At 41.0% G+C, this 11,649-nt stretch overlaps 2 protein-coding genes across 2 annotated transcripts; one reads left to right on the top strand and one right to left on the bottom strand.

Annotated features, from left to right (window-relative positions):
• The first annotated feature begins 262 nt into the window (after positions 1-262).
• On the top strand, positions 263-4,545 carry npm1a (nucleophosmin 1a). The gene is made up of 11 exons (XM_037468041.2): positions 263-443; positions 1,402-1,481; positions 1,943-2,062; positions 2,211-2,304; positions 2,423-2,556; positions 2,637-2,680; positions 3,491-3,539; positions 3,626-3,697; positions 3,851-3,952; positions 4,085-4,159; positions 4,348-4,545. Exons 1-11 carry the CDS (start codon positions 395-397, stop codon positions 4,396-4,398), a joined length of 870 nt encoding a protein of 289 aa, XP_037323938.1. The 5' UTR covers positions 263-394; the 3' UTR covers positions 4,399-4,545.
• Positions 4,546-6,288: 1,743 nt separating this feature from the next.
• Positions 6,289-10,007, bottom strand: LOC119215859 (claudin-7-B-like). The gene is made up of 4 exons (XM_037468345.2): positions 9,591-10,007; positions 7,581-7,745; positions 7,415-7,499; positions 6,289-7,183 (listed from the first exon to the last, which is right to left on the bottom strand). The coding sequence occupies exons 1-4, from the start codon at positions 9,811-9,813 to the stop codon at positions 7,027-7,029; spliced, it is 630 nt and encodes a 209-aa protein (XP_037324242.2). The 5' UTR covers positions 9,814-10,007; the 3' UTR covers positions 6,289-7,026.
• Positions 10,008-11,649: the final 1,642 nt, after the last annotated feature.

Consider the following 11,649-nt stretch of genomic DNA (forward strand, 5'->3'; position numbering starts at 1 on the left):
TCATTATACAGTATAGCACAGTCCAAAATGTGATGCTGTGCAATTAGGGAAGTATACGGTATATCTGTCTTTGGAAGAAAGTGGCCCTGACACAACATAGTCACTGAGTTGTTTATATACTATTCATTTGACATAAAATATTTTTTTCTGGTGGGGTTTCTATCTACCTGTTTATATTTCCATCCATCCATCTACATCTTTATCTGTGCTGTGTTCATTACGCTACAGCTGGTGGCGCTGTTCCTTTTCTCGGCTTGTCTTTCTATCCGAAACAGAGAAGAAGAGAGGAGGCGGCGCACCACGTTGGTAGCGAGTGCTTAGTAACTTTCAGAAGCGCGTTGATAGCAGCAGCGGCACCACCTTCAAGAAGCAAGTCCTTTTAAACAGACAGAAAATGAACGGCATCGAAGAGGAGTCAATGGCACCCCAGACGTTCCTTTACGGTAAGCGACAACGCATTCGTGGAGGTTGTGTGATGTCACGGTGTTAACACGTTTTCACGGATCTTCACGTTCGCCAGTCGGAGAAACCGATTCAGAATCCGATGTGGCGATGTCTTTCCTCTTAGAGTTTAAGTTAGTGTTACATTTCCATTAAAAAAAATGTGTGACGTTGTTAATCTTTCCGGTGCTCTAGACTTTGTCTCGTATGAAGCGCGGCCACCATCAGCCCGACCTGAGAGCAGCACACGTGTTTCTCAACATGGCGGCGCCCATGTGTTCGCAAAAAAATCCCTGTCTTATTTTAAAACTAAATATTTGAACACCCTTATCGGATGATATTTTAAAAGTAGCTGAAAAACGTGCGCACGGTTTCGTCATGACGTTGAATAAGAGAAAGAAGGCCCGACGTGGTTTGAAACGCACGCGGGCCATGCTGACTGCCTCCGCCGCATGGATAAATTAAACTGATGCCCCTTTAAGTGTTTTCTAGGAATAAACTACTTCTACAGCTCGTTTAACCGCCTCATCGTGGCACAAAAAATATAGCTGGCACAAAATATGTGTCCTAAAATATGATTTGATTGAGCGAAGAAGATGAATAAGAAGTTGTATAGATTTAGCTTGGTGTATGTGATACATGAAAATCATCACTTTTGCAGACAGGGGATAAGATGTTTTATATAACGACGCTTTTATAGATATCTGTGTTAATTTAAAAAAAGGTATATTCTTGCTGAGGAAGTATAGTAAAATGTTCCTCCATTGTGCTAACCATGTTTGTTATAAGGCACCATTAGTTCCGTTAATTTGATCAACTTTACATTCTGTAATGGTTTAATAACTGAGGGGTTCCTTTGTGGAAAAAGTCATAGTATTTAGGGCGCCCCCTTGTGTACATATGGCCCTTTGCACCCTTCCATGAAGTCATTCGTTTGAAGTGTTCGTTTTGTCTTTCCAGGGTGCGTGCTTGAAAGTGGAAAGGAGGTGGTCTTCAACCCTGAGGATGATGAATTTGAGCATCAGCTGGATCTAAGGATGGTGAGTACCCGGCCCCTTTGAGCCCACTATGAACGTTTGATTGAGCTGAATAGGACTAAAGCAACTATACAAATTCTTTAAATAGTATAGTAGCAACCTATAATGGTAATTTGGTTTGCTCAAGTTAGCACCCTGTCCTATAAGGTACTGACTTTGTGTTGCTTCTTACTCTGTTTAAAGTTTTGAACTCATATTCTGTTGCAAGAGATTAAGATATACCACAATTGCATGCATGAGACCCGGGCACATTTTGGGCTTGACCAAGGTCGCCTAATTTTTCTCACTATTAGATTTGGGGCTGAAACCTCAATCTAATAGTGGATTTACAATGATTATCAAAATATTGCGTGCGTAACCAAAGTTTGCCACGTTGCCTAGAATGTTATTTTGAACCTATTCAGGCGTGAAAGCACCCTGTATGTTGATGCAGAAATGCACTTACCTGCTGCCTTGCCCTCTAGGCCTGCGTGGACCCGAGTACTGCAGATGAACTTCACATGGTGGAGGTTGAAGGGCAAGACTCAGAGGGTCAGAAAATCAAAGCAGTGTTGGTCTCGCTTAAGCCCTCAACCCTGCCGAGTGTAAGTATACGTTAACTGCTGATTCAAGTTTCTTCCCAGTATTTTTCTAAAGTGGGTTTGTCCCTTCGGCCAACCCAACTCGACTGTATATCTATAATGCCCAATCATCACTGTTATTGGGCCACAAGTTGACTCTGATTTCTTGCAGGTATGTCTTGGTGGTTTCACCATCACACCCCCAGCCGTTTTTCGTCTGAAGACTGGTGCTGGTCCAATCCACATCAGTGGACAACACCTAGTCAGTGAGTATTCGTGTTTTATTTGTGGCTTCATGTATTCTTTGAGTTTGAATGAAGTGCTCTTTATTTTGGCACAGCAGATGCATTTCCAGTGTTAAACAATTTTAAATTGCTTTTGAAGTGATGGACGCAGATCAGTCCTTTGAAGTAGATGATGATGATGATGAGGAGGCAGAGGAAGAAGAAGAGGAAGAGGAGGAAGATGTCAAATTGTCAAAGAAAAGACCTGCTTCCTCTCCTGCCGCCAAGTCTCAGGTTGGTTTCACATCCTTAAATGTTGTCTCAAATTTGTCAAGAGGAAATGGTCTGTAACCCATTCTTCACCTCTTTGGCAGAAAAAGATTAAAATGGACGTGGATGACGACGACGAAGATGATGAGTGAGTGATTCTTTCTACATATTTACACTAATCAGCATTGTAGCTCAATAAAATGTTATATACCTTAAATATGATTTATAAACTCCTTTTACGTTGAGCAAATTTACTTTTAAAGGACAACTTAAAAAAAAAAATCCATGCAAGCGGTCTTGGCATAAATCTGCTGCTGATGCTTTTCACACAGTTGTGTCGATGGACTCGTTTTAATTCATGAATCTAAAAGGGTTGTGCAAAGCCATTCACGGACAGAACAATAGGTGGAGTAATGGTTTTTTGTCGAAGACCACCTAGAGAATGACGTGTGTGTGGAAGTCCTTGGTTTATTTACCCGGTCTTGTCCACATAGACCGTGAAGGATGGCAGAGAGTCCTAACCCAAGAGCAACTTCTTATGATGAATGATCAAGAACAGCAGCGGAGGTGGTCTGCACAGCCACTAAATCAATAATCTTCCCTTTAAAAATGGCGGTATTATGCTATGAAATGAAGTAGGTAGTGTGCCAAATAAGTCGACGTACACAAGGGGTAAAAAAGCACGCATGGGGCTCTTGTGTGTTTCTCTGAAACAACATAACCATAAACTAGGCTTTAGTTACAGCTTACACACTTGCATTAGTTAAGTTTTATCAAAGCACCTGAGAACACAGGACCTCTAAAGAATATTGACTAAGACAAAACCTTTAGTATTGGATATAAAACGTAGCTGGGTTTCTTTGGCATTTCCTTTAGTTTTTGGTGCAGGGAGAAATCTAATCACATTTTAAATCATCATGGCATACTTGTTTTTAAAGGAAACTTGTATTTTGTTTAGGGATGATGATGATGAGGAGGATGAGAGTGAAGAAGAGTCACCTGTTAAGGTAAGTGTAATGTTTGGAAAGTTCCAGCAGCACGAACGTGCCTTTTCTTCTTAGTTTCTTACCAGCATCATCTTGTCTTTTCACAGCCAAAGGCCACTCCTTCCAAAAAACCAGCTCAGAATGGCAAGAACTCTGCTCAGAACACTCCCGCCAAGCAGGTAACAATTTTCCCTGAATATCATGTGGGCACTCCTCATAAAAGGTGGAGTTAGTCTGTATATGCCAACATAATGAAAGCTTCCTCCTAGTCAATGTAATTTCTTCAAATGGAGAAAGTCCTCTCCCTGAAATCTGAGTTTTGGTCCTTACAGGAGAAGACCCCTAAAGGAAAGGGTGCCAAGTCGCCCAAGACCCCCCCCAAAGCTCTAACCATTCCTGAGATTAAAGCCAAGCTGATGGAGGCAGTGAGTAAGGTGGGTGTCCCTTCCAGTCTATTTTAATACGTTTTTAGGACTATCCTTTTCAATATTGCCCACAGATAGTATGTGGCACAATAAAATCATTGGTAAATGTTTATTTGCGCTCATACTTTTTCCATTTTACAGGGAGTAATATTACCCAAAATCCAGCCCAAGTTTGAGAACTTTGTGAAGAATGGTCATCATGTCACAGACCCCAAGGTACGTGACAGCTTTCATACACCCAGGGTGGGCCAAATTATGTTGGCTTTTTATTTGTGTGCGTTAATTTGGCTCATAAAATAAAGACCTGCGTATGCATTGATACTATGACAGTTTGCCTTTTTATAGGGTAGATTATTAATGAACCCTTTTGGAAATGTCTGCTAACAGTTTTTTGTTTTCTTTAGATGGTTTCAGAGCTGTGGAAGTGGAGACAAGCCATGAAGGATACTAAATAACTTGTCCATAGTGTTCTTTTATGACCTGTTTATACCGGCAGCACCTCTCAAACCCTCTGAAACTAAACTCACAACTCGAAGATTCTGAGCCTCATATCTGTCCTCACCAATTTGACAAATTTGCAAGCGTGTAAATACAATTCTCACTAGATTGTTGTGCAGCAGAGTTTGGAAGACATGCTCATGTTTTTTTAAATATAGAAATACAGTTACAGTTGATTCAGCCTTTCAGAATTTAGACCATACCACCCGGTCAGGTAAAAACCATGTGCAGGACTAGCAACAAAGCAGCTCAGGAAACGTTCAGGGGACATCGGCATTTAAAGCAGAATTCTTTGGCTGACATCATTAATGATAATCGTAATGGTGAAACTGATGGGGCTTTATTCATTTTGCTTGTATTTTTCACCATGACTATGAATAATTGCACTTTTTGAAATGTTTTGAATGTTAATGCTGTTGAGATTCCTGAGGTCAAGACCCCATAACATAAATGCATTTGTTTAACCGTCCGGAAGTAATGAAACATTTTGTATAGAGCTGCATTAACTTTTTTGGTGAAAAATGTCCCACACAAACACGTGTGATCATGTGGTTGGTCTGTTTCCATTCAGTGCGTTGCAGCGACTACAACCATCAGGCCAAAGCCCAGTTACCATGTCAGTTGTTGAATGCACGAGGGAATCTGCAACAGCTTTTCTGTTTCGAGTTGCCTACTCCGTCATGAATGAGGATTTGCAAATGTCCACTTGCAGTCAAGTTTGAGGCTTCGTCTTCTGTGCTCCTGTGACCAGTTGGAGTAATATTAATGTTGATGGATGATGCCCCTTAGAGCAGATTATCTTTCCATGTTCTTAAACTAGTGTAAGATGGTATGAGTTAAGATATGCTTTGAGTTTGAATATAGCAAGAATAGTGCATGGAATAAATACTGGTAAACTATTACTTTTGTTCTCGTTCTCTACCAAGGAGATCCGGATTTTACCTTTTTCTTTGAAGATGAATGCAGGTTTTTGATTGTTCAATGTACTATCCATTAAAATTTCAACCGAAAAATCCAATGTCTTTAGTTTGATTGTTTACAGAGCAGTCATAGTTTGAAGTTGACCCAACTGGCTTGAGGTCCTGGCATGTAAGCAGTGCTTCCTCAAGGTTTTGATTCTGCTTTGGGGCCACTACGGCATGCGGAACAGCGCACTTTTTGGTGTTTATTTCATTCAACAGTAATTATTTTCATTCAACAGTAATTATTGCGCCAACAACTGACAAATAATAGAAATCACAATATATGCGTTGGCGCAATAATCGCACAACAAAAATGTCATTGTGACAGCCCAAATTAGCCATATCATGAACCTACATTTCCTAAATGTATGTATGGATATTTGCTGCGGGGGAGGGCTTTAATTAGCTCCCTGTATTCAGATGCAAGTCACTTAAGACCCTTTTTTAAACAGACCTTCAATTGGGGGGGAGGTGAGTCAATTCAAATAACATTGCGTTTAACTAAGCGGAGTTTATAGGGCTGACGCACTTAGGCGGGGAAGGACTAGACTGCTGTCTAGTAAACCACAAGGATAACTTGAGGCTTAAAATGAATCCCAAATAAAGCAGATCTGAGCCAGTCAAGATTACTTTGGCTTAGTTTTGAAAATCTGCACTTTAATGCACCTACCCCAACAAAAATTACCAATACACGCCACAAGGTGGCAACATAGACAAAGCCACTCATTGTTGCCATTACAAGGCTGTATACTCATCGACCCGAAGTAAGATGGCTTCCAGCCACAATAAAGTGTGGTTGATTTCTAAATGTCAATACGCTGTTACGTGCCAGCTGGCTTTCATGAGTATCGGTGCACTGCTTCCTACATTTAAGGGACAAGAAACTAGATTTTTTAGTTTTATTTACAACAAACATTACAAAATCACAATTAAAAAAAAAGTAAAGCCACAGCTTTTATGACAAGAAATCCATTAACAATAAGCCAGGCTTGCACAAGTTGTACCAAATAGAGCCATCAGTCATGATTTATGTATGACAGAAACTAGTTGAATAAAATGATCAGCAGTGTGGATTTTATATCATTAGAATTTTACTCTAGCACTTTTTTAAATGCAAATGATTACAGCAGCATTGAGCGTTTTAGTTCACTTAAATAAAAAGTACAACAAATTTGAATCATGTCAGCAGATTGCTGGTTTTGGCCTACACATAAATGGTAGAGTTCACTATCACTACAGACATCCAGTCAAACCACTCAAGACATTCTAATGAACTGTACATTGTAGCATATGAAATCCATTTTCTCCATGCCAAGTTGTGCAATATCACACTCGTTTTGCCTTAGAGTAAAAAGATGTCAACCAAGTGGATATTATACAACATACAAATCAATAAGCACTAACTATTAGGGAGAGGCGAATTAAATTTTCCATTAACAATCATTTTTAAAAACTTTAATGCTTTAAAAATAATTTCTCAGTAACACAGGGAATTCCTGAACAAAAATATTAAACAGATTGAAAAAAAATAATAAAACTAGTCGCCTCCTGGGACACATCTTTCATAGAATGGGCTCTGCAGTTTGACTAACATGAATGTCAGTGTTCCTACAGCCCAACTGCTCAAACGTATTCTTTGCTGCTGGGAGGTCTGGAGATGGGATACTTTGGTGTGGACTTGGGGCTGCCTCTCGGGCAGGACGCTGCCAGCATGCAGCCTCCCACTATAGCCAGGAATGATCCAGCCCAGGCAATGAAGATGGCAGAACCAAACTCGTACCTTCAGAGAGAGAAGTTGGGGTAAGTCAAAAGTGGTTAACTGGTAGTAAAACAAACAAACCCATGCAAATGTCTGAGCATAGACAGGGCTGGAGAGAAGCCTGCATCTTTAATAAATCCGCAGGTCCAACATGTTTAAACTGAGACATTAAAAATTGAGAGGAAAAGGAATTCCTAACAAGGACCTCTGCAAAAGAGGAGCGCTGAACAAGTGGTCCTCAGGTGAACTTACTTGGTATTGACGGGGGTGAAAGGGTTGTAGAAGGCTTTGATGATGTCGTTCGCATACCAAGAGCAGGCGATAATGGCACACAAAGCTGTGGGAATGTAAAGAACATTATTAAAATGTTAAGTAAAAGGAAACGGACAAAAAAAGTAAAGCTTAAATGGCTTCTTACATCCAATCAGGATGATGATTCCAGCAGCCATGGCAATGCGGGATTTGCGTGTCTTGTCATCTCCTCCACAGTTGGTGCACTTCATTCCCATGCAGGCTGCGCCCAAGCCAACTACAATTACGATGATACTCACGATCATGAGGGCGCGGGTCGCCTGGAGGGCACCTGGAAAAGGACAGGAGAGAGTTAATGCATCAGTCATTGAGACGTATTCTACGCTCATTGATAGTCTACACAGGGTCGTGGGTGTAAAACAGGCAATTTCAACTTCCGCAGTGAGGTTTGTATTGTATCCATTTAGACATAAAAGCAGCGCATACAAGCACTGTTCATGCTCGACTGGGTGGCTTCTGTCTCACCGCCACTCCCTATATCAACGAACCATAGAACCAACCGGAAGCTCAGAGGGGGGGGGGGGGGGTGTGGGCTTCTCAGAAACTGGTATAACCAGGTTTCAGGTTTCATTATACAAAAGACACTCCCGAGTCCAGGAACTCCAACGTACTGTCAACTAAACATTTAGAGTTTTCAAACTACTCCCTTAAAAAGGGAATCTGAGGAATGCTCAAAGTAGCTTAAACTGGAGCCATCTAGTCACATTGTCCCCTACTTGATATTATTCTTTAGAATATAGCAGGAATTTTTTCCATTATTTGTTCACTTGTTCCATATCTGACCGCGACAGCTTTAATCACACAATGTGGAAAGTCTGTTTGTGTACTTGTTTGAAGAGGGCGATACGACACATTGTGCTGAAGATACTTTATCAAATGTTTTGATAGGCAAAATAAATAAGGCAAAAATTAAAACTATATGGCCAGATTGTGAACTTAAAATTAAAAAGTGCGCATACGTTTCCCGCATAAGTAGGGGTTGATATACCAACGGGGGGAGGGGTTAGTCAACGACTAATCGGTCAGGCCACCACTGAGACATCGACTGCTTTAACAACGAGTACGACTGCATAGATTTAGCCTTTAAGGAAATGAAACTATTTACGACTTCTCCTTTTGGCTATAGACAGGGTCTTTTCCTTTTTTTTTTTTTTTTTTACAGATGAATGCTAGGTTCCCCATCATTCATTTCTGTGAAACCGTACTGCCAGCCCAGAAGAAAGGCCCTTTTGTGTTCCCAACGCAAGCCTCGTGCTCAACCTGAAACTAAATGCTGCATGAAAACGCAGCCCGTCGTCATTATGTATGAATGTATAGAAGACTCAATTAGTCGGGGGAGGGAGGCCGACACATGGCAAACTAAATGACCGTCGATTGGTAAGACAAAGCAGTCGTGTGTGGGGGAAGGTATGCAGACCTGTTGACTAAACAGCAGCGCACACAGGTGTTGTTCAACCGGTAACACCGTGCTGCCTATTGCAGGTGCTACACTTAAGAAAAAAAGTTTTCTACACATGCTGGAGGAGGAGACAATGACCGGCAGGATAATCATTGCCTGACCTAATGAATAAAAAAAAGGCAATATGAACGAATAATCAGTTCAACAGTGTCGGTGAGCTTCTTAGGGAGGTTTCAACTTAACGACCGCATTTGGAGGGAATGAAAAGAGAGGTTAATAAGTGACAAAACCGGTTTCTCCTTGCCACAGGAAACTCACAGTTTGAGAGCTGTTCAAGACAGCCAAGTAACTGAAGGGGGAAAAAAAACGCAGGGAGGGGGGGAAAGGCGTTCATGTTCCAGCAGGTGCATGTCGGTTTTACATCAGGTTTAACGACATTATACACGGTTATTATGTTGCAAAAGGTCAGTAAATGTACTTTAGAAGCCAGTTCAAGTCTTCAAGAAAAGTTTATAGCGCCATGTATAAAGTGCTTATTATTTTTTTAAATGCCAGCAGATTACGTCATTGCCCTCATGGTAAGCTATAACAGATTTTTGGAGTTCAAGCGAACAGCCCGTAAATGTCAAATACTACAATAGTTACAAAAAAAAAAAAAAACGTTGATCCAAAAGTAGTGAAACGACATTTGAGTTGAATCCAGAGCGGGTTACTCACTGTTGAGCTGCAGGATGGAGTCGTACACCTTGCACTGGATCTGGCCTGTGCTCTGGAACGCGCAGGACATCCACAGCCCCTCGTACATGGCTATGGCCGTGATGATGTTGTCCCCGACGTAAGCGGACATCTTCCACTGGGGCAAAATTGTGCCAACTATCAATCCAATTAAGCCGACAAGGCTGAGGGCGAACCCCAACATCTGCAGACCCGAGTTGGCCATTTCGTTGGGCGGTTGTTGTTTTTACTTCTTCGACGGCGAACAAAGACGACGTCCACCTGTTGCAAATCCCCCACTCGAACCCACGAGGGCTACCGAAGTTAGATTTGTTGCTGATGAAGTTAATTCTTTCCGAAGTGTTTGTTTCGGGTATTCCTTCGCTTTTCTCGAACGATATCAGGAGAAGACGGCGTCGTTTAAATCTATAGCGTCTCGCGGAGAGTCGTTACGCACCTGTGCCTCTGCCGCACCTTGAATGGGGAGGGAGTCACGGGAGCGAGCGTTTAAGGCGGTTTCTGGCACAGGTGGGCGGGGACGCGCACGTAGTTTCGACTCATCAGCCGTGGCAGCAGACACCTGAGGTTTCATGACGTAGGATTTCTGTGGAAACAGCCCGCTGACTGACGGAGCCCGCGTAAGACTGTAAGACTGCTTCTATTTGGGTTAAGGTCCGCTGCTGTGTGCTGTTCATAGGAATGATGGCGCAGAAACATTGCGACTGAAGTTCTCATTATAATTCATAATAATCCATATTTTTAAATCCCAGTGATATTAGCAAAATACACGTGGAGACTAACAGTCAGGCATAAGAGTGTAAGTGTCACCATGTCTAGACTAGCCATGTTGTTGTTGTAAAAAAACGTAAGTAAGAAAATCTTGCAATGATATTTTACAATAATGGCTGTGACATCCATTTCTTAGCTTGTAGATTTATTCAGAATTACAAGATGGGAAAGTTTGTTTAAATATTTTAGGTTAAACAGTTAAGGCACCAAGTAGAGACCCATGCTTTTATTCGATAGATTGAGTTGAACAAACAACATTTAAAAAAAAATGTATTAATGGTATTTATTCATGTGAGATGAATTTGATCAAATGAGTTGGACTAACTCAATTTAATCCCATTTCATGGATGCGCTTAGATTGAGTTATAGGTTTACACATATGTATTGGATGGAAATCCTGCCAACAATTGAATTGTCACTTTTGGGTGATAGTTCCCCATTGGCTCAATCATATTGGTTTCATGGGTTCCCGATTATAATTATATTTATAAGTTGCTTTCAGTTAAGCCAAAGTTCAGCGGAAGTTAAGGGAAACATTTGAATCACACATGATTCAAATACGATTTTTTTTATTGTTTAAAATGGTAAGCCATTTCCCGACCTATTTTTCAAACCATTTGAATAATATACAACAGAATTTCACTGAATGAGGAAGTACACTTTGAACGCAATAAAAACTGATGGCAGCAGGTGTGGCTTTAAGGGCTCTTTGTGCATTGATGCATCCTGTTAACATATAACACATTTCAACTAGCACATAAGATGTACTGTATGCTTTGAATGAAATGATCTCAGGTTATACTCAGAGTGTGAGTCAGGTTGACTCAAGTGTTATGAAAAATAATGTTACCTGTCAAAGGGAAGGACAAAGACAGTCCTTGATCACAAAATGTAACATCACACCTTCTCACTAGTGTGTTTTCCCGACCAGTATTCTCCAATCAGATAGAATTTTTAATAATGCAAGGAGTAACCGGCACAACGACATTTCAGTGTTTTTCAGAAGGGACTTTTTTTTCCCTACAACACAAACCCTGTGGGAGAATTCATTGCAGATCACAGCATGTACTCACCGGGTCACTATGACAACATGAGAGGAAATCCCGGGACTTTGATTTAACTTGTCAGCCGGATGTAGATAAAGTGTTGTTCAACATGTCCTATTGTTTCGGTTTGTGGAGTTTTTTTTTTTCAGATTTAGATTTTGGTTGAACTGGATGTTCAACTAAAAGAAGAAGGAAATCATTTCCACCCAACAAGCACAAGGCGTGTT

The sequence above is a fragment of the Pungitius pungitius genome, chromosome 16 (assembly GCF_949316345.1).
Source record: "Pungitius pungitius chromosome 16, fPunPun2.1, whole genome shotgun sequence".
NCBI lineage: Eukaryota > Metazoa > Chordata > Actinopteri > Perciformes > Gasterosteidae > Pungitius > Pungitius pungitius.